Source organism: Hypanus sabinus, unplaced genomic scaffold, assembly GCF_030144855.1.
Source record: "Hypanus sabinus isolate sHypSab1 unplaced genomic scaffold, sHypSab1.hap1 scaffold_1038, whole genome shotgun sequence".
Taxonomy (NCBI): domain Eukaryota; kingdom Metazoa; phylum Chordata; class Chondrichthyes; order Myliobatiformes; family Dasyatidae; genus Hypanus; species Hypanus sabinus.
The window spans coordinates 18,603-42,019 of NW_026779091.1; the positions used below are offsets into that span (position 1 = coordinate 18,603).

The following is a 23,417-nucleotide window of genomic DNA, read 5'->3' on the forward strand; positions in this document are numbered from 1 at the left end:
GATAGAGTGGATGAGGAGAGGATGTTTCCTATAGTGGGGGAGTCTAGGACCACAGATAGAGTGGATGTGGAGAGGATGTTTCCTATAGTGGGGGAGTCTAGGACCAGAGGACACAGATAGACTGGATGTGGAGAGGATGTTTCCTATAGTGGGGGAGTCTAGGACCAGAGGACACAGATAGACTGGATGTGGAGAGGATGTTTCCTGTAGTGGGGGAGTCTAGGACTAGAGGACACAGATAGAGTGGATGAGGAGAGGATGTTTCCTATAGTGGGGGAGTCTAGGACCAGAGGACACAGATAGAGTGGATGTGGAGAGGATGTTTCCTATAGTGGGGAGTCTAGGAACAGAGGACACAGATAGAGTGGATGTGGAGAGGATATTTCCTATAGTGGGGGGGAGTCTAGGGCCAGAGGACACAGATAGAGTGGATGTGGAGAGGATATTTCCTATCGTGGGGGGAGTCTAGGACCAGAGGACACAGATAGAGTGGATGTGGAGAGGATGTTTCCTATAGTGGGGCAGTCTAGGACCAGAGGACACAGATAGAGTGGATGTGTAGAGGATGTTTCCTATCGTGGGGGGAGTCTAGGACCAGAGGACACAGATAGAGTGGATGTGGAGAGGATGTTTCCTATAGTGGGGGGGAGTCTAGGACCAGAGGACACAGAGTGGATGTGGAGAGGATGTACAGGAGCCTGAAGACACACACTCAACGATTCAGGAACAGCTTCTTCCTCTCTGCCATCAGGGAGGAGGTACAGGAGCCTGAAGACACACACTCAGTTATTCAGGAACTGCTTCTTCCCTTCTGCCATCAGGGAGGAGGTACAGGAGCCTGAAGGCACACACTCAACGATTCAGGAACAGCTTCTTCCCCTCTGCTCTCAGGGAGGAGGTACAGGAACCTGAAGACACACACTCAACGATTCAGGAACAGCTTCTTCCCCTCTGCCATCAGGGAGGAGGTACAGGAGCCTGAAGACACACACTCAACGATTGAGGAACAGCTTCTTCCCCTCTGCCATCAGAATCGCAATGGCCCCCGTGAACACCATCTTAATATTTTGCTCTGTCTTCTTGTGCCTCCCCCTCCTCTCAGATGAGGCCTTTGGAGATTCTGTGGGCGTTTCTGTAGCTCTGTGTTTTTACAGGATGGGGTTGCTGGTCCACATGCACACCTCTCCGGCTTTTGCTGCCTGGCAGAGTTACTTCTAATTGTAGTTTATAATATATTTTTTAATGAATTGCACTATTTTGCTGTTGCAAACCAACAAACTTACTGAAATACAGTACTGTGCAAAAGTCTTTGGTAACTGTATGTAGCGAGGGTGCCTAGGACTTTCGCACACTGTACTGTGGTTATTTTATGTACCTCACGGCTGCAAAAAATGAAGAAATTTCATGACATTTGTGAGTTATGATAAACCTGATTCTGATCTGGGTCTCTATTATGGGCTGGGAGTGGGAAGGGGGCAGAGAAAAGGGGGAATTACGGTTGGGAAATTGGAAGGGAGAGGGGAGGGAGAGACGTTCTATAATGATCAGTAAACCAGCTGTTTGGAATCAGATGACCTTGCCTAGTGTCTCAGAGCTGGGTGTGGCTGTACCTCACCCCCCTGACCCCTGGCACTCCTCCTCTGCCACCTGTCCCACACTCCTCCCCCGACACTCCACCCTCACCATTCCCAATATCTTTGCTCCCGCCAGATTTGCAAACTTGCTCTCCACTCCACGTTGACAAAGACAGTATGGTGCGAAAGTCTTGGGCGCCCGGGCTATCTATATATGCCTCAGACTTCCGTGCGGTGTGCACTTCAGTGATTACAAGCCTGATTCTGATCCATCAGGTTTTCATTCCCACGTAATATCCAACTGTGAGATCAGTCGGGGACTGAAAAGGGATTTTTATGGACATTGGAGCCGAACATGGCGGATGGTTGGTCGGCCAAAGGGCTTCAGTTTGCTTATGTAAGGATTGAAATTCTGTCTACTCACACGTTGGTAAAATATAGCGGTCACTTGCAAACCTACTCTTTAATGCAAATATCAAACCAGCCAATCGTGAGGCAGCAACTCTATGTGTAAAAGCACGCAGGCATGGTCAAGAGGTTCAGCTGTTGATCTTAAGAGACTTTGGCCGTGGAAAGATTGTTGGTGCCAGATGGGGTGGTTTGAGTATCTCAGAAACTGCTGATCTCCTGGGGTTTTCACGCACAGCTATCTGTAGAGTTTAGAGTGGTGTGAAAAGCAACGAAAATTTTTTTTTAATCCAGTGAGCAGCAGTTCCGTGGGTGAAGATGCCTCGTTGATGAGCGAGGTCAAGGGGTAATGGCTGGCTGACACCGCACGCAATGACAGCGGTGAGAATCTCTGAACGCACGCCAGGTCGAACCTTGAAGCGGACGGGCTGCAGCAGCAGAAGACCATGAAGCTACACTCAGTGGCCACGTTATTAAGTGCAGGTAGGTACCTGGTACAAACAGACAACGCTCATCGTAACTTGGCTACGTGAGAATACCTTTGCAGGACTGGTTTCTGTCCTCGAACGTGGAATCATCCCACATCTGCCCTCTGCATCGGTCGTGGGATGGTTCTTCCGGCAGCTCGTACAAGCCTCGTAAAGGGCGTTGAGACCCTAGCTGCTGAAGAGCTTGCGTGTGCGTTTGCTCCCCTAGAAGAGAGAGAGTGGCACAAGACGTGGAGGTTGTTAATGCTGGGGATTCTGTGACACGCACGCAAAATGGTGGAGGAGCTAGGCAGGTCCTGCAGTATCACTGGAGAGGAATAAACAGTTGATGTTTCGGACAGGGAGCCTTAATCAGGACTCTGCCGGAAACCTCAACCGATTATTCCTCTCCGTAGATGCTGCCTGACCTGCTTGAGCTCACTCGTTTGTTTCTTATGCGCTGAGCCGTATGACGTGGATGATCTCGGTCTTTCCACGACCGTGATTGCTCTTGGAAAATTTTTCCACAGAAGTGGTTTGCCGTCGCTTTCTTCTGGGGCAGTGTCCTTACCAGCCGGGTCCCCCCCAGCCTTTCGTAGGGAAAGGTCAAATAGGACTGAGGGGGAGATTTGACAGAGGTGTACAAAATTATAAGTGGTATAGATGGGGCTTTCTCCGCTAGAACTAGAGGTCATGGGTTAAGGGTGAAAGGTGAAAAGTTCAAAGGGAACTTGAGGGGAAATGTCTTCACCTGGGGCAGACGTTCCCCTTCTTTTCTACGCCATAGAGCATCAACCAAGGGGTCCGTGGACCCCTGACTGAGAGGGTGGTGCAAGTGTGGACCAAACTGTCAGCTGAAGTGGTGGACGAGGGTTCTATTGTAACTCTTTTAAGAGAAGTTTAAGGTTAGGGAGGGCTGTGGTCTGAGGGCAGAAGACCGGTCAGAACAGACTGGAAGGGCCAAAGGGCCTGGCTGTTAGCAGTGGAGGTCTACGAACACGGCTGCAGCATAGAAACAGGTCCTGGGCCCAGCGTGTCTCTGTAATCCTCTATCTATACTCATCCCACCCACCTGCAGTAATTACACTGAAAGCCCTATACCATAGTCGGGACTAAGCTCTGCCACTGGGGGTGTGGGGGGGGGGGGGTGTTCGATTTTACCTCCACAGAAGGGCTCTTCGTGCTTGACTTGAGCGGCAGCCTGACTGGTGGGGTCCTGCTTCACTGAGGCCTCATCGGATGAGGTGTCCGACGTGTCCGAGACAAACTCCCGCTGGTCTGTGGGAAGGGGGAGGTAGAAAAGGGGGCCGTGAGCACCCAGTGGGTTCGAACCTCATTTTTTTGAAACAAGTTGTTTTTATGAGTTCACCGATTGATCGCTTAAAACAAAGCTCGGCAAGCCGGGCAGCATCTGCGGAGGAGGGTAAACTGTCAGCATCTCGGGCTGAATGGCCTCGGACCAGAACATCAACCGCTGCTTCCTTCCCGTCAATGCGGCCGGACTGGCTGGAGGTCCTCCGGCACCTCCTGCGCGTCGGTCTGGATTTCCAGCGTCTGCAGAATCTCTCGTGGGCAGTCAGGACTCATTTGCGGAACTAAATGTGCCTTTTAGAAGTAACACACACACAAAGTGCCGGTGGAACGCAGCAGGCCAGGCAGCATCTATAGGAAGAAGCACTGTCGACGTTTCGGGCAGAGACCCTTCGACAGTGCTTCTCCCTATCGATGCTGCCTGGCCTGCTGAGTTCCACCAGTATTTTGTGTGTGTTGCTTGAATTTCCAGCATCTGCAGATTTCCTCGTGTGTGCCTTTTGAAAGGTCTGTTCCACACGGCAGGCTTCGGGATCAATGCTGGCTCGTTTTATGTCAAAAATAGACAAATCACAACCAACTTTAATATCGCTAGCGTAGGCCATGAAATTTGTTGTTTTATGCCAGCCGTACCTAATAATAAAGTTCAAATTGTAATTTTACACACATATATATTTATATATATATATATATAATTTTATATAAATATATAAAATTGTAAATATATATAAATAAAATTAAATTGAAACCAATTGAACAATATTGAATCTTGTAAACAAACCATGAGATACAACAAACAGGAGAGATTCTGCCATTGCTGGAAATCCAAAGCAAGACACACACACACACACAACGCTGGAGGGCCTCAGCGAGCCAGGCAGCGTCTACGGAGACGAAAGAACAGTCTGAGACCCTTCATCAGGACTGGAAGGGAAGGGGGGTGGGGGGGGGGGGGGAAGAGGCCAGAATAAGAAGGTGATGGGTGGAGTCTAGGTGTGGGTTAAGCGAGAAGCTGGGAAAGGTAAAGGGCTGACGAAGGAAGGAATCTGGTAGGGGAGGAGAGTGGACCCAGGAAGCACCAGAGGGAGGTGAGAAGGATGAGAGGGGAGTTGGGATAGAAAAAGAAAGGAGGTTGAAGTGGTGGTGGGGTGGGGGGGGGGGTCCGCATCGTGCCAGCAGAGGAGGTCACGGGCCGACGTGTCGGAGTAGAACATAGAAAGGTACAGCACAGTGCTGACCCTCAAACCCTGCCTCCCATATAACTCCCCACCTTAAATTCCTCCATATACCTGTCTGGTAGTCTCTTAAACTTCACCAGTGTATCTGCCTCCACCACCGACTCAGGCAGTGCATTCCACGCACCAACCACTCTCTGAGTGAAAAACCTTCCTCTAATATCCCCCTTGAACTTCCCTCCCCTTACCTTAAAGCCATGTCCTCTTGAACTGAGCAGTGGTGCCCTGGGGAAGAGGTGCTGGCTGTCCACTCTGTCTATTCCTCTTAATATCTTGTACACCTCTATCATGTCTCCTCTCATCCTCCTTCTCTCCGGAGAGTAAAGCCCGAGCTCCCTAAATCTCCGATCATAATCCATACTCTGTAAACCAGGCAGCATCCTGGTAAATCTCCTCTGTACCCTTTCCAATGCTTCCACATCCTTCCTGTAGTGAGGCGACCAGAACTGGACACAGTACTCCAAGTGTGGCCTAACCAGAGTTTTATAGAGCTGCATTTAGGGAATTAAAGCGGTCGGCCACTGGGAAGCCCTGCCTGTTGCAGGCGGGGCCGTGGGTTGCTGAAACTACGCCAGGTCTTGCAGAGGAGGTCTGCAGAAGCGGTAGGTGGATTGTCGGGTGAAGTGTGGGCTCGCCTCCTGGGAGTATTTGGGTGGGGGGGAGGGAATCATGGAGCGAGCGAATCCCTGTGGAAAGCAGAGACACGGGGATGAGTCTGGTGGTAAGATCCCGCTGAAGGTGGGGGAAGTTGCTGGGGTAAGATGTGTTAGATACCTGGGCTTGTGGGGTGGTAGGCGAGGACGAGAGGAACTCCATCCCGGGCAATATCAGCAGGAAAATGGGGTGAGGGCAAATATCCGGGGAGTGGATGAGATACGGTCGGTAGTGCCTTCTCTGAGGAGAGAGGACATTCTCCGATATTAAGCCTCATCCTGGGAAGAGGAACTGAGAGAAGGCACTTCCACAAGCGACAGGGTTGGGAAGAGGACGCGGGAGTCAGCGGGCTTATAAAGTATACCAGCCGGCAGCAGACAGCCTGTCTTGGGAGATGGAGACGGGGGGATCGAGCGGAGGGAGAAAGGATTCAGAAATGGGCCACTAAGCAGAAATTATACCTCTTTACACACACAACAACACACAAAAAAACAATTTATAACCAGGAGAAAAGCACCGTCGGGAAAAGTCGTAGGAGTGCTGTGACTGCAGTTAATATCTTTAAAAGCTGATACTTGAACCCCACCGCCCTCTGCTATCAGTTTGTTATCTGATTAGAGCGGATAACGAGGGCACTCTAGCAAAGGCAAATTGCATTCTCTATTCCCCTCCTCCAATCCCTACTTTCCGATCGCTGACGTCTTCCGCCTTGTGTCTCTGACACTTCAGCCGAGAGGTTTAGAGAAGCCAGTCAGCTCTCTTTCTATTGATTTTGTCTTTGCAATCAGACCGTAAGCTGTCTGGGGTGATGGATTTCACAGTTTCACCACCCGCTGGCCGAAGGAATTTCTCCTCATCCCTGTTCTAAATGGGCGCCCCTTTGTCCTGAGGCTGTGTCCTCTGGTCCTGGACTCCCCCACTATAGGAAACATCCTCTCCACATCCACTCTATCTGTGTCCTCTGGTCCCAGACTCCCCCACTATAGGAAACATCCTCTCCACATCCACTCTATCTGTGTCCTCTGGTCCTAGACTCCCCCATAGGAAACATCCTCTCCACATCCACTCCATCTGTGTCCTCTGGTCCCAGACTCCCCCACTACAGGAAACATCCTCTCCACATCCACTCTATCTGTGTCCTCTGGTCCTAGACTCCCCCACTACAGGAAACATCCTCTCCACATCCACTCTATCTGTGTCCTCTTGTCCTAGACTCCCCCACTATAGGAAACATCCTCTCCACATCCACTCTATCTGTGTCCTCTGGTCCTAGACTCCCCCACTATAGGAAACATCCTCTACACCCACTCTATCTGTGTCCTCTGGTCCTAGACTCCCCCACTATAGGAAACATCCTCTCCACATCCACTCTATCTGTGTCGTCTGGTCCTAGACTCCCCCACTACAGGAAACATCCTCTCCACATCCACTCTATCGAGACCTTTCACTATTCAATGAGATTCCCCCCCACACCCCCCCATCCTTCTAAAGTTCAGCGAGTACTGGCCCAGAATCATCAGACTCACTGCAGGCATTAACCCTTTCCTTCCTGCAAGTATTCTCATAAACTTCCTCAGGACTGTTTCCAATGTCAGCTTGTTCTTTCTTAGATAAGGGGCCCTATCCAAGTGCGGTCTCACCAGTGCCTCATAAATTCTCAGCGTTATGTCCTTGTATACACTCAACGATTCAGGAACAGCTTCTTCCCCTCTGCCATCAGGGAGGAGGTACAGGAGCCTGAAGACACACACTCAACGATTCAGGAACAGCTTCTTCCCCTCTGCCATCAGGGAGGAGGTACAGGAGCCTGAAGGCACACACTCAACCATTCAGGAACAACTTCTTCCCCTCTGCCATCAGGGAGGAGGTACAGGAGCCTGAAGACACACACTCAGCGATTCAGGAACAGCTTCTTCCCCTCTGCCATCAGGGAGGAGGTACAGGAGCCTGAAGACACACACTCAATGATTCAGGAACAGCTTCTTCCCCTCTGCCATCAGGAAGGAGGTACAGGAGCCTGAAGACACACACTCAACGATTCAGGAACAGCTTCTTCCCCTCTGCCATCAGATTCCTGAATGGGCATTGAACCTGCAAGTTAAACTTAAGGGAGTCCTGACCAAGGGCCTCCCAAGTCCCTCCGCGCCTCTAATTTCTGAATTTTCTCCCTGTTTAGAAAGTTGTCTGCACCTTTATTGCTTCAACCAAACTGCGTGACCGTACTCTTCCCGAACCTGCCACTGCTTTGCCCCATTCTCCCAACCTGTCTGAGTCCGTCTGCAGACTCACTGCCCCCTCAGCACTTCCTGTCCCTCCGCCTGTCTTCGTGTCGTCCTCAAGCGTGGCCGCAAAGCCATCAACTCTGCCGCCCAGTTCCTTGACGTGTAAGTGTCGATAAGCTTTTCCCACTGTGCAGGAGCTCGACCTGCCCTTGGAACCACCGCTAGACCGATTTGGACGGAAAGCAGAAGGACGGACTGCTCGTCAGTCAGGACCACCCCACCTCTGGCATCGGGAGACTGCTCCGTGTACGATTTACCACAAAAAAAAGGAGGGCGTGAGGGCTCATTCTATGCCACACCAATCAGAAGAGGCTCTCCAAACTAGTCTCACTGGAAGCCCTGCTAGTTACGGATCTTCTCAGACTCAGAAAACATGTCGCTTCCCCCAGCCGTCAGCGCCCGCCCATTTAATCCACCCCACCATCATTAACACCCGCACCTCTCCACAGCCCCTCAGCACCCCTCGCCCCACCCCCTCACCCTATGCTGCTTCCGGATTGTTTGTCCCGCTCTCGTAAATCCCGAGAGGAAGAGTCCCAGGAATGTGTGTCCTTGGGTTGTGGGAACAGTTCGGTGAGTGAAGTTATCCCCTCTGGTTCTAGAACCCAGTGGTTGAGAGGGTAATAACTGTCCCTGAACCTGGTGGTGTGGGTCCTGAGGCTCCTGTACCTCCTTCCTGATGGTTGAGGGGTAATAACTGTTCCTGAACCTGGTGGTGTGGGACCTGAGGCTCCTGTACCTCCTTCCTGATGGTTGAGGGGTAATAACTGTTGCTGATCCTGGTGGTGTGGGTCCTGAGGCTCCTGTACCTCCTTCCTGGTGGTTGAGGGGTAATAACTGTTCCTGAACCTGGTGGTGTGGGTCCTAGGACTCCTGTACCTCCTTCCTGGTGGTTGAGGGGTAATAACTGTTCCTGAACCTGGTGGTGTGGGTCCTGAGGCTCCTGTACCTCCTTCCTGATGGTTGAGGGGTAATACCTGTCCCTGAACGTGGTAGTGGGTCCTGAGGCTCCTGTACCACCTTCCTGAGGTGGGAAGAGTGCATGACCTGGCTGGTGGGGGTCCCTGATGATGGAGGCTGCTTTCCTGCGGCAGCGTTTCATGTCGATGTGCTGAAATGGTTGGGAGGGCTTTACCCGTGATGGACTGGGCCGAATCCACAATGTTTTTTCGGACTTTACATGTTAACTTCGGACCTACCATCAAGCCCGAGGTTAACGTTTATTGAGAACATTCAGTGTGCTGGAGGTAATTCAGCAGGTCGGGCAGCATAAAGATCTGTCTTTTTGGCCGAGACCCTTTGTTGGGACGTCGTCGCTTGTTCAGCTCCCCCCATAGATGCTGCCTGACCTGCCGAGTCCCTCCACCATTTTTTGCGGGTTGTTGGAGGTGTCTATTACCTCCAGGATCTGCAATTACGATATTTCTGATTACTGCCAAAACGCCAGAGGAACCCAGCAGCTTCTGTGGAATTGTCTCGGTCTGAGACATGGACTGTTTATTCCCATCCATCGCTGCTGAGCTCCTCAGGAGGTACAGCCCGATTTTGCCGTGCATCTCCCTAAATGGGAAGTCGTACCTTTGTAAGACTGATAGGTGTAGTCGTGAGTGTCCCTCTCTGCCTTGAATCTTCCTGCCCTATTCCAGGCGCTTCCGTGCGATGTTCCAGGCATCTCCTGCTGTCCTCTCAGATCCAGTGGTGCTGGGGACAGACAAGCCCAACACTGTCGTCAGATAGCAGCCCCGCGCGTTCGCGTATGAAATCCGCAACTTGCCTTGCAGCGGCCCAGCAGGTCCCGCAGCCGCCCGGCAGCTCCAGTCACCTGCCCGCAGCCCCGTTCTTGGGTCGAAGATTTGACCGACGCGGGAGATCCCGCAGGTGCTGGCTGGAAGCCCGGAGCTACACGTGCAGAGTGCAGGAGGCACTCAGCGGGTCGGGCATCGCCTGTGGAGAAGTGCGGAGAGTCGACTTCTCGTGCCGGTTTCGTGCATTCACTTCCACTCCCCTCTCTGCTGTGCTGTTCATTTTCATTTGTGCCCGCGTAAGACACTGAGGCCGATCACAGAGGCACAAGAGATTCTGGGGGTGCTGGAAATCCAGAGCAATACACACACACGTAAAATACTGGAGGAACTCAGCAGGTCAGGCAGCATCTGTGGAAATGAAAAAAATAGACGGCGTTTCCGGCCGAAACCCTTCATCAGAACTGGAAAAGATGGAGTAATTCCTCTCCCTAGATGCTGCCGGACCTTCTCGGTTCCTCCAGCATTTTGTGTCCCGTACGCTGGATTCATTGTCTTCATCAGGACCGAGGAACGGAGGCGTCCCGGCGAAGGGTCTTGGCCCGAAATGTCAGCTCCTTGTTCTTTTCCCTAGCTGCTGCCTGAGCTGCTGGGTTCCTCCTGCATTTTGTGTGTGTTGCTCAAAGGGGAACATTCAGCATTGCTGTCACTCTTTGGAACACGAGAGCAAAATGAATTATTACTCCCAATCTGTTGCAGCATTTAAAAAAAAATACACACAATAAGCATAAAGGACATTATTTAAAAAAAACAATAAATATACATTATATAAAAGTCATCAATATAATAATATTGCAGGTGCGCGCCACTTAATGTCCATTTGGACAACGTCCAATCGCATACACGTGCGTAGTCCTGATCGGAGAACGTGACGTAGCGGATGTGACCAATCTTGAATATTGCGCGTCTCTTGAGTGTAGTAGCATTAGCTCTCTGTGTAATTTTCTTTGGAAAATATGACAGTAAAGTGCATCATGGCTCCCAAACGCAGCAAAACCACTCCCCGTGGTAGCAGCAGCAAAAGGCAAAGGGAAAGTATTGATTTGGAAGTGAAACAAAAGGTTGTTAAACAATATGAAGGTGGAAAACCAGTGAATGCTATTGCCCGAAAATGCGAGAGGGACCTATATTGGATATGGAGAAATTGCGAATGACGTGGATTGAGGACCAAACACAAAAGGTAATCTCTCTCAGCACGCTGACGATCACTGCTAAGGCACGGAGCTTGTTCGAAAAGCTTAAAGAGAAAGCAGAACCAGACAACGATATCGAGGTTGGTGCTACTCTGTATAGGTCTGCATGAGTACATAATATGGTGTTCACATAATGTCCGATTTCACGGAAAGTATCGTGGATGTTAAGCGATGCATACCTGTGTAGAATTGCTTCGTAAATTATATAAAACACAGTGTGCAAGTGACTGTCCGATACATAGACTGATTGTACATTTTTAGGGTGTTTTTAGGGGTTAACTTCGACAACTGACTAGAGCCACCAATCTTCAGATCTGAATATGGACGGTAGATGAAATTTAAAGTGCAGCCCTGAACGATGGGTTCCTAAGAGCTGTGAACCACAGTGTAACTGGATGGACCTGACCATGTTGATTTAAATTCACTATTTGCGGGTGTCACTCGGGTGTCTGTAGCGCAGGTGCAAAGCAGGAGCTGTGAAGGTTGTGGTGTGGTTCAAAGAAAGCGTTGTAGATGCATTGCAAATATGGAATTGTCCTGAACCTTCAACAGACAGAATGCCGTGTAGTGCGGGGTCGGGTAGGACTGTTTCCTCCGAAAGGGTTCTCAGTGTGACGCCTGCACTGTCTCATTTAAAGAGACCCCTCCTCCTGGGTGACTTTGTCCACCTGGCAACGTAGAGGAAGTGCCGCTTTGGTGATGCGCACGTAGTGTTGGTGGGGGTGGGGTGATGTTGCCCGTGTGGTCTTTGCACTTTCTCCCTGATTGCATGGGTTCTCCCGGGTTTCTTCCACATCCCACAAGACTTAGGAGCAGAATTGGACCCACTTCTATGTTCTACATCTGAAAAGACTTTTACTATCCTCTTCGATATTATCGGCTAGCTTACCTTCACTATTTCATCTCTTCCCTCCCTATGGCTTTCTGTTGGTTTTTTAAAAACCTCCCAGTCCCCTAACTTCTACTAATTTTTTTTTTCAGGTTTACTGTTGATTTTATTGTACTGTACCAAAGTTCAAAACAAAATTATTTACAGACTGGAACAAAAAGACTAGTTCACGGAACAGTCAGTTCATGAAACTGACAGCAACATCCAATGTCTATTCTGTGTATTTTCCAAGAATATCTCCATCCCTGAACAAGAAGTAATCCTTATCTTCTAAAACCACTTTAGTTCCTCCATATTCAGGGAGTAGAACGGTTTCACCAACTTTTATGCTAACTGGCTGTACATCTCCATTCTTTACTCGACTCCCTGGTCCAACTGCTACCACTGTTGCTTGCAAAACTTTTCCCTGAGACTTTTCTGGAATCATAATGCCACCTTTCATCATGGTTTCTGCTGCAACTTTTTCCACCAGAACACGGTCAAAGAGGGGAAGGAACCTTTTAAATGCTTGACCTGCCATTTCTACTCTTTCTCTTCGAGCAAGCTCTGTAAATCACACAGCTTGTCTGCAACCTCCTCTCCGCAGCCTAACTTGTACTAATTTTTGCTGCATTAACTTTTGCTTTTATATTTTCCTTGTCTTCTCCCGTCAGCTGCGGCTGGCTCATCGTCCGTTTTGAAAACCTCTTCATCTTAGGGATGTGACTATCCTGCGCTTTCCGAATTGCTCCCAGAAACATTAGCCATTCCTGCTCTATCATCAGCCCACTGTATATGGTTCATGCTGTAATTTAGTCTTTATTATGTATTCCCCTGTACTGCCGCAGCAGAACAACAGATTTCACGATATTAAGCCTGAATTTGATTCTTTTGTACATTTTTCACAGCACTGAAGGAGGGCATTGAGCCTCTCTCAGCTCTCTGAACCCAATTCAACCTGCCACTGATCTCCCTGTACCCCTTTCTCACTCAAACACCCGTGGACTCCCCCCCCACCCCCAAATACTCCTGCTGTCCGCCCACAGGAGCTAAGTAACACAACGACATCCCTCAGAGGCCTTGTAAGGCACTAGTCAGACCACAGCTGGGAGTACCGCAGTTCTGCTTCGGGCCCCTTATCCACAAAAATACATGCTGGCATTGGAGACGGTCCAGAGGAGATTCACGAGAATGATCCCGGGATTGGAAGGGTTAATGTATGAGGAGCATTTGATGGCTCTGGGCCTGTACTCACTGGAGTTTATGAGGAGGAGAGGGGGATCTCATTGAAACCGATCAAATAATGAAAGGCCTTGATAGAGTGGATGTGGAGAGGATGTTTCCTATAGTGGGGGAGTCTAGGACCAGAGGGCACAGATAGAGTGGATGTGGAGAGGATGTTTCCGATAGTGGGGAGTCTAGGACCAGAGGGCACAGATAGAGTGGATGTGGAGAGGATGTTTCCGATAGTGGGGAGTCTAGGTCCAGAGGACACAGATAGAGTGGATGTGGAGAGGATGTTTCCGATAGTGGGGGAGTCTAGGACCAGAGGACACAGATAGAGTGGATGTGATGAGGATGTTTCCTGTAGTGGGGGAATCTACGACCAGAGGACACAGATAGAGTGGATGTGTAGAGGATGTTTCCTATATTGGGAGAGTCTAGGACCAGAGGACACAGATAGAGCGGATGTGTAGAGGAAGTTTCCTATAGTGGGGGAGTCTAGGACCAGAGGACACAGACGGAGTGGATGTGGAGCGGATGTTTCCCATAGTGGGGGAGTCTAGGACCAGAGGACACAGATAGAGTGGATGTGGAGAGGATGTTTCCTATAGTGGGGAGTCTAGGACCAGAGGACACAGAGAGAGTGGATGTGGAGAGGATGTTTCCTACAGTGGGGGGAGTCTAGGACCAGAGGACACAGAGAGTGGATGTGGAGAGGATGTTTCCTATACTGGGGGAGTCTAGGACCAGAGGGCACAGATAGAGTGGATGTGGAGAGGATGTTTCCGATAGTAGGGGAGTCTAGGACCAGAGGACACAGATAGAGTGGATGTGGAGAGGATGTTTCCGATAGTGGGGGAGTCTAGGACCAGAGGACACAGATAGAGTGGATGTGGAGAGGATGTTTCCTATAGTGGGGGAGTCTAGGACCAGAGCACACAGATAGAGTGGATGTGGAGAGGATGTTTCTTATAGTGGGGGAGTATTGGACCAGAGGACACAGATAGAGTGGATGTGGAGAGGATGTTTCCTATAGTGGGGGAGTCTAGGACCAGAGGACACAGAGTGAACGTGGAGAGGATGTTTTCTATTGTGGGGGAGTCTAGGACCAGAGGACACAGATAGAGTGGATGTGGAGAGGACGTTTCCTATAGTGGGGGGAGTCTAGGGCCAGAGGACACCGATAGAGTGGGTGTGGAGAGGATGTTTCCTATAGTGGGGGAGTCTAGGACCAGAGGGCACAGACAGAGTGGATGTGGAGAGGATGTTTCCTATAGTGGGGGAGTTTAGGACCAGAGGGCAGAGTTAGAGTGGATGTGGAGAGGATGTTTCCTATAGTGGGGGAGTCTAGGACCAGAGGCCACAGATAGAGTGGATGTGGAGAGGATGTTTCCTATAGTGGGGGAGTCTAGGACCAGAGGACACAGATAGAGTGGATGTGGAGAGGATGGTTCCTATAGTGGGGGAGTCTAGGACCAGAGGACACAGATAGAGTGGATGTGGAGAGGATGTTTCCTATAGTGGGGGAGTCTAGGACCACAGATAGAGTGGATGTGGAGAGGATGTTTCCTATAGTGGAGGAGTCTAGGACCAGAGGACACAGATAGAGTGGATGTGGAGAGGATGTTCCCTATAGTGGGGGAGTCTAGGACCAGAGGACACAGATAGAGTGGATGTGGAGAGGATGTTTCCTATAGTGGGGGGTCTAGGACCAGATGACACAGATAGAGTGGATGTGGAGAGGATGTTTCCTATAGTGGAGGAGTCTAGGACCAGAGGACACAGATAGAGTGGATGTGGAGTGGATGTTTCCTGTAGTGGGGGAGTCTAGGACCAGAGGACACAGATAGAGTGGATGTGGAGGGGATGTTTCCTGTAGTGGGGGGAATCTAGGACCAGAGGACACAGATAGAGTGGATGTAGAGAGGATGTTCCCTATAGTGGAGGAGTCTAGGACCAGAGGACACAGAGTGGATGTGGAGAGGATGTTTCCTATACTGGGGGAGTCTAGGACCAGAGAACACAGATAGAGTGGATGTGGAGAGGATGTTTCCTAGTGAGGAGTCTAGGACCAGAGGACACAGATAGAGCAGATGTGGAGAGGATGTTTCCTATAGTGGGGGGAGTCTAGGACCAGAGGACATAGAGTGGATGTGGAGAGGAAGTTTCCTATAGTGGGGGAGTCTAGGACCAGGGGACACAGATAGAGTGAATGTGGAGAGGATGTTTCCTATAGTGGGGGAGTTTAGGACCAGAGGACACAGAGTGAACGTGGAGAGGATGTTTTCTATTGTGGGGGAGTCTAGGACCAGAGGACACAGATAGAGTGGATCTGGAGAGGATGTTTCCTATCGTGGGGGGAGTCTAGGACCAGAGGACACAGATAGAGTGGATGTGGAGAGGATGTTTCCTATAGTGGAGGAGTGTAGGACCAGAGGACACAGATAGAGTGGATGTGCAGAGGATGTTTCCTATAGTGGGGGAGTCTAGGACCAGAGGACACAGATAGAGTGGATGTGGAGAGGATGTTTCCTGTAGTGGGGGAGTCTAGGACCAGAGGACACAGATAGAGTGGATGTGGAGAGGATGTTTCCTGTAGTGGGGGAGTCTGGGACCAGAGGGCACAGATAGAGTGGATGTGGAGAGGATGTTTCCTACAGTGGGGGAGTCTAGGAGCAGAGGGCACAGATAGAGTGGATGTGGAGAGGATGTTTCCTATAGTGGGGGAGTCTAGGACCAGAGGACACAGAGTGAACGTGGAGAGGATGTTTTCTATTGTGGGAGAGTCTAGGACCAGAGGACACAGATAGAGTGGATCTGGAGAGGATGTTTCCTATCGTGGTGGGAGTCTAGGACCAGAGGACACAGATAGAGTGGATGTGGAGAGGATGTTTCCTATAGTGGAGGAGTGTAGGACCAGAGGGCAAGATAGAGTGGATGTGGAGAGGATGTTTCCTACAGTGGGGAGTCTAGGACCAGAGGACACAGATAGAACGGATGTGGAGAGGATGTTTCCTACAGTGGGGGAGTCTAGGACCAGAGGACACAGATAGAGTGGATGTGGAGAGGATGTTTCCGCTAGTGGGGGAGTCTAGGACCAGAGGACACAGATAGAGTGGATGTGGAGAGGATGTTTCCTGTAGTGGGGGAGTCTTGGACCAGAGGACACAGATAGAGTGGATTTGCAGAGGATGTTTCCTATAGTGGGGGAGTCTAGGACCAGAGGACACAGATAGAGTGGATGTGGAGAGGATGTTTCCGCTAGTGGGGGAGTCTAGGACCGTAGGACACAGATAGAGTGGATGTGGAGAGGGTGTTTCCTCTAGTGGGGGTGTCTAGGACCAGAGGGCACAGATAGAGTGGATGTGGAGAGGATGTTTCCTATAGTGGGGGAGTCTAGGAGCAGAGGGCACAGATAGAGTGGATGTGGAGAGGATGTTTCCTATAGTGGGGGAGTCTAGGACCAGAGGACACAGAGTGAACGTGGAGAGGATGTTTTCTATTGTGGGGGAGTCTAGGACCAGAGGACACAGATAGAGTGGATGTGCAGAGGATGTTTCCTATAGTGGGGGAGTCTAGGACCAGAGGACACAGATAGAGTGGATGTGGAGGGGATGTTTCCTGTAGTGGGGGGAATCTAGGACCAGAGGACACAGGTAGAGTGGATGTGGAGAGGATGTTCCCTATAGTGGAGGAGTCTAGGACCAGAGGACACAGAGTGGATGTGGAGAGGATGTTTCCTATACTTAGGGAGTCTAGGACCAGAGAACACAGATAGAGTGGATGTGGAGAGGATGTTTCCTAGTGAGGAGTCTAGGACCAGAGGACACAGATAGAGCAGATGTGGAGAGGATCTTTCCTATAGTGGGGGGAGTCTAGGACCAGAGGACATAGAGTGGATGTGGAGAGGAAGTTTCCTATAGTGGGGGAGTCTAGGACCAGGGGACACAGATAGAGTGAATGTGGAGAGGATGTTTCCTATAGTGGGGGAGTTTAGGACCAGAGGACACAGAGTGAACGTGGAGAGGATGTTTTCTATTGTGGGGGAGTCTAGGACCAGAGGACACAGATAGAGTGGATCTGGAGAGGATGTTTCCTATCGTGGGGGGAGTCTAGGACCAGAGGACACAGATAGAGTGGATGTGGAGAGGATGTTTCCTATAGTGGAGGAGTGTAGGACCAGAGGACACAGATAGAGTGGATGTGCAGAGGATGTTTCCTATAGTGGGGGAGTCTAGGACCAGAGGACACAGATAGAGTGGATGTGGAGAGGATGTTTCCTGTAGTGGGGGAGTCTAGGACCAGAGGACACAGATAGAGTGGATGTGGAGAGGATGTTTCCTGTAGTGGGGGAGTCTGGGACCTGAGGGCACAGATAGAGTGGATGTGGAGAGGATGTTTCCTATAGTGGGGGAGTCTAGGAGCAGAGGGCACAGATAGAGTGGATGTGGAGAGGATGTTTCCTATAGTGGGGGAGTCTAGGACCAGAGTACACAGAGTGAACGTGGAGAGGATGTTTTCTATTGTGGGGGAGTCTAGGACCAGAGGACACAGATAGAGTGGATCTGGAGAGGATGTTTCCTATCGTGGTGGGAGTCTAGGACCAGAGGACACAGATAGAGTGGATGTGGAGAGGATGTTTCCTATAGTGGAGGAGTGTAGGACCAGAGGGCAAGATAGAGTGGATGTGGAGAGGATGTTTCCTACAGTGGTGAGTCTAGGACCAGAGGACACAGATAGAATGGATGTGGAGAGGATGTTTCCTACAGTGGGGGAGTCTAGGACCAGAGGACACAGATAGAGTGGATGTGGAGAGGATGTTTCCTACAGTGGGGGAGTCTAGGACCGGAGGACACAGATAGAGTGGATGTGGAGAGAGTGTTTCCTCTAGTGGGGGAGTCTAGGAGCAGAGGGCACAGATAGAGTGGATGTGGAGAGGATGTTTCCTATAGTGGGGGAGTCTAGGACCAGAGGACACAGAGTGAACGTGGAGAGGATGTTTTCTATTGTGGGGGAGTCTAGGACCAGAGGACACAGATAGAGTGGATGTGCAGAGGATGTTTCCTATAGTGGGGGAGTCTAGGACCAGAGGACACAGATAGAGTGGATGTGGAGAGGATGTTTCTGCTAGTGGGGGAGTCTAGGACCAGAGGACACAGATAGAGTGGATGTGGAGAGGGTGTTTCCTCTAGTGGGGGTGTCTAGGACCAGAGGGCACAGATAGAGTGGATGTGGAGAGGATGTTTCCTATAGTGGGGGAGTCTAGGACCAGAGGACACAGAGTGAACGTGGAGAGGATGTTTTCTATTGTGGGGGAGTCTAGGACCAGAGGACACAGATAGAGTGGATGTGGAGAGGACGTTTCCTATAGTGGGGGGAGTCTAGGGCCAGAGGACACCGATAGAGTGGGTGTGGAGAGGATGTTTCCTATAGTGGGGGAGTCTAGGACCAGAGGACACAGATAGAGTGGATGTGGAGAGGATGTTTCCTATAGTGGGGGGAGTCTTGGACCAGAGGACAGATAGAGTGGATGTGCAGAGGATGTTTCCTATAGTGGGGGAGTCTAGGACCAGAGGACACAGATAGAGTGGATGTGGAGAGGATGTTTCCTATAGTGGGGGAGTCTAGGACCAGAGGACACAGATAGAGTGGATGTGGAGAGGATGTTTCCTATAGTGGGGGGAGTCTAGGACCAGAGGACACCGATAGAGTGGGTGTGGAGAGGATGTTTCCTATAGTGGGGGAGTCTAGGACCAGAGGACACAGATAGAGTGGATGTGGAGAGGATGTTTCCTACAGTGGGGAGTCTAGGACCAGAGGACACAGATAGAGTGGATGTGGAGAGGATGTTTCCGCTAGTGGGGGAGTCTAGGACCAGAGGACACAGATAGAGTGGATGTGGAGAGGATGTTTCCTATAGTGGGTGAGTCTAGGACCAGAGGACACAGATAGAGTGGATGTGGAGTGGATGTTTCCTGTAGTGGGGGAGTCTGGGACCAGAGGACACAGATAGAGTGGATGTGCAGAGGATGTTTCCTATAGTGGGGGAGTCTAGGACCAGAGGACACAGATAGAGTGGATGTGGAGAGGATGTTTCCGCTAGTGGGGGAGTCTAGGACCAGAGGACACAGATAGAGTGGATGTGGAGAGGATGTTTCCTCTAGTGGGGGTGTCTAGGACCAGAGGGCACAGATAGAGTGGATGTGGAGAGGATGTTTCCTGTAGTGGAGGAGTCTGGGACCAGAGGACACAGATAGAGTGGATGTGGATCCTACAGCGGGTGTGCCTGCATTAAGTACATCAAGGTAGTTACAAAGCACCACCCACCTGTGTAAGATGGACAGCTGGGGCCTGACTGCGGGGGCAACTCCTCCTTCTTAACCCACTTTAGTCTGTGCTGAGTGTCCACGGTCGGCTGTCCGGCAGGGCCTGCGGCTGGAATCTCGTCTGAGGAGCTGTCTGACGACCCGGCCACTGCTGCTCGCCACTGGCCCCGCGGGAGGCCTGGCGTCGAAGGGAAGTGGGCGCCACCTGGAATGAGGAAATGCCCCTGGTAAGCAAGCGTATCATGGGTGCAAAGCTTCAGCCAGCCCGGCCGAGCAGTGCCCTGGGCGAGACTTCGTCGCTAAAGCGACAGAGCATTAGTTAACGTTGAAGCGAAGCTCCTTAATGTCCCGTGGATTCATTGTTCGGCATTCTGCAATTCCCGTTCTCAGTTTAGTTCAATTTATCTATCTATTTAACATTGTTTCCTTCATTCATCTACCTATCTATTTATAGAACATAGAAATCTACAGCACATTACAGGCCCTTCGGCCCACAATATTGTGCTGACCATGTGACCTACTCTAGAAACTGCCCAGAATTACCCTACTGCAAAGCCCTCTATTTTTCTGAGCTCCGTGTACCTGTCTAAGAGGCTCTGAGAAGTCCCTATTGGACTGCCGCCGGCAGTGCATTCCACCACCCACCACTCTCTGCGTGGAAAAGCTTACTCTTGACGTCCCCTCAGTACCTACTTCCAAGCAGCTTAAAATTATGCTGGCCATTCCAGCACTGGGGAAAAGCCTCTGACTATCCACACGATTGATGCCTCTCATCATTTTACACACCTCTATCAGGTCACCTCCGTCGCTCCGAGGAGAAAAAGCTCATTTCTCACAACCTATTCTCATAAGGTCCGCTCCCCAATCCGGGCAACGCCTCCTCTGCGCTCTCTCTATAGCAACCACATCCCAACTGTAGTGAGGTGACCAGAACTGAACACCGTCGCCTTCTTTCGGTTTTTATTGATTTATTATGTGCTTGCACAGTCGGTCTTTCGGTCTGTCAGCCTCTGTATCTGGTTTTTCACCGAATCTGTCACATTTCTCTGCTCTGCTGTGAATAACAGCGGGAAAACCAGAATTGGGTTTACTACCACTGGCACGCGTTGTGAGATCGGCTGTTCTGCCGCAGCAGTACATTGCAATACATAAAAGTAATTGGAAAATACTATCATTTACAGTAAGTAATATATATTTAAAAAAATAAATTAAATATGTAGTGGAATTGAATTGAAAATACACATGGACTAAGAAGTTTACTCTCCAGTGGGGTCATCAGTTGATCTGCCACCTGTCTTCAGGAGTTTCGGCCCGCTCATGATCAAGACTCCCTCGAGGGCAAAGAGAGCAAATAAATAAAAGTAAATCTCAGGGTAGTATATGGTGACATATACGTACTTGGATAATGAATTTAGTTTGAACTTCAAATCCTGCTCGGGGTAATATCAGAATAACGTTTGTTCTCATAAAGTGGAGCGGGTAAACCGGCGGCGCGAGAATGATCCCGGGGATTGAAAGGGTTAATGCGAGAGGTGCGTTTGATGGCTCTGGGCCTGTGCTGGCTAGAGTTTCGCAGAGAGAGGGAGGGATCTCTCTATCGAATTTTGAAAGGCCCAGATGGAGTGGATGTGGAGAGGATGTTTCCCATAGTGGGGGGGAGTCTAGGACCAGAGGACACAGATAGACTGGATGTGGAGAGGATGTTTCCTATAGTGGGGGAGTCTAGGACCAGAGGACACAGATAGAGTGGATGTGGAGAGGATGTTTCCTCTAGTGAGGAGAGACTGGAGCCAGAGTACAGTCTCAGAATGGAAGGACAGCCCTTTAGAACAGAGATGAGGAGGAATTTATCTAGCTGGAGGGTGGTGGATCTGTGGAATTCATTGCCACAGACGGCTGTGTGGGCCGTCATTGGGTCTATTTAAAGCGTTGGCTGGTAGGCTTTTGGATTAGTCAGGATGTCAGAGGCTACGGGGAGAAGGCCGGAGAATGGGGGTAGAGAGGGGCAATAAGCGAGCCTTGAAGGAATGGCAGAGTTGAGTGGATGGCTGAGCGGTCTAATTCTGCTCCGATGTTGTCTGGTCTTCCCAAAAGGGCTGTAGACGGTGGGCGGCAAAATGGACTGAGAAATATTCTTTTTGCCGATGGCTGTGAAGGAATACAGGACTGCGAGCGTAAATAGCGTTAAGATGCGTGATAGAAAAATGAAGGGCTGTGTAGCAGGGAAGGGTTAGATCGGAGTAGGTTAAAAGGAGACCAGAGGGGTCTGTACTGTGCTGTAGTGTTTTGTGTTCAAGTCAAGTCAAGTCACTTTTATTGTCATTTCGACCATAACTGCTGGTACAGTGCACAGTAAAAACAAGACGACGTTTTTCAGGACCATGGTGTTGCATGACACAGTACAAAAACTAGACTGAACTACGTAAAAAAACAACACAGAGAGAACTGCACTAGACTACAGACCGACCCAGGACTGTATAAAGTGCACAAAACAGTGCAGGCAATACAATAAATAATGAACAGGACAATAGGGCAGTAAGGTGTCAGTCCAGGCTCTGGGTATTGAGGAGTCTGATGGCCTGGGGCTTGAGGGACTCAACGTCTCTCTTTCTTCTTAAGTGCAACACAGACCTGGAATTGATGTGGACACCGTGATAGCTTTAGTCATTGCACAAGTTGCATCTCAGTGTTTTCTTCGCCTCAATAACTGAGGTAGAAAATGTGGGAAGCGCAGTCAACGTTTCAGGCAGGGGCAGGGCCAGTGGCCTGAAACCCTACCTCTGTTTCCTCTCCACTCCGACGCTGCCCAACCTGCTGAGTGTTTCCAGCATTTCCTGTTCTTGTACACAAGAGATTCTGCGGATGTTGGAAACCCGGAGTGAACGTGCATGGGCGCACGCACAGACCCCCCCTCCCAGGTCAGGCAGCATCTACAGATTGGAATAAACGGTCGACGTTTCGGGCCGAGTTCCTTCTTCGGGACTGGGAAGGGATGGGGAAGAGGATGGAGGAGAGGTGGAAGATGATGGGTGAAGCCAGCTGGGTGGGAAAAGTAAAGGGCTGGGGGGAGGCGGGATCTGATCGGAGAGGAGAAAGGGACCCAGGGTGAGGTAGGAAGCTAGAATAGAGATTAGAAGAAGGGGGCAGGGGGAGGAAACTGGAAGGAGAAATCGATATTCTTGCCATCAGTTTGGGGGCAACCCAGACAGAATACAGCACGACACAGTAAAGGCACTTGTGGTGCGCGAGGTTAACACAAAACAGTGAATCTCAGGGCTTTATAGGGTGACGTGTGTGTACTTCCATCATAACTTCCCTTTACTGCTTGTGGTTTACAGTTCGTGCTAAGAACTGACACCTGGTTCTTGTTTGAATTGATATCCTGCTGTGCTCTTATTACTCCAGAGCACTCCCTGGCTGGCAGGTCATCAGGGGACGTGCGAGACTTGCAAGTTTTGTGGGGAAATTGGATAATTTTAAGCGTGTTTGTCATAGCTGGAGAAAGTATTGGGATCAAGCTCCCACTACCTGTCAAATGCCCCCAATGGCATGTGACTCAAACAGCCTCTGACAACCAAGTCCAGCTCCCGGCCTTCACCTGTGGCTTGGCTACTCAGCCCGACGGGACCGTTTCTACTGACAGGAGAAGGGGCAAAGGCGGGTCACTGGCGCCTTAAAACCTGTTGCTCCGGGCAGACGGGGCTCGTCAGCTCATCCAGAAGGAAAACTCTGATCTCAAACCTCCCGCTGTCTTGCGGCTACACCCACTCACGGGGGGGGCTTCGGGAGTGAACCCTGAGGGGAAAATCCGGAGCTGGTGTGCCTAAGGCAGCCCTACGTTGAGTTCAACGCTGACCAGCAACTCCTGGTATCAGCCTCTGCTGTTCCTTTGGGTTGGAGAGGGGGGAGCCCGCTACACGGGCAACAGCTCGCTCTCCGTATCGTACTGACCAGGCTTGTGTATCTCGACTCAATATCCAAAGTTGACCAAGACCAGCGCAGGCCTCAACAACGTAACGTCTAGTGTGATGCTGTTGTAGAGCCAGCGATCAACGATCAGAATTCAGTTCCCT

General features: G+C 50.5%; 2 protein-coding genes across 2 annotated transcripts in view; one reads left to right on the top strand and one right to left on the bottom strand.

Moving 5' to 3' along the window:
* The window catches only part of LOC132386157 (sorting nexin-11-like), a gene marked incomplete at its 5' end in the record, with an annotated part of 81,454 nt that overhangs the window by 17,509 nt on the left and 40,528 nt on the right, over nt 1–23,417 (top strand). The window lies entirely within an intron of this gene.
* On the bottom strand, nt 11,895–12,419 carry LOC132386159 (10 kDa heat shock protein, mitochondrial-like). The gene has a single exon (XM_059958449.1). The coding sequence runs from the start codon at nt 12,333–12,335 to the stop codon at nt 12,027–12,029; it is 309 nt and encodes a 102-aa protein (XP_059814432.1). The 5' UTR covers nt 12,336–12,419; the 3' UTR covers nt 11,895–12,026.

Bases quoted from the DNA above. Each gene is read 5' to 3' on its own strand.
- LOC132386159 (XM_059958449.1), bottom strand. From the start codon at position 12,335: ATGGCAGGTCAAGCATTTAAAAGGTTCCTTCCCCTCTTTGACCGTGTT.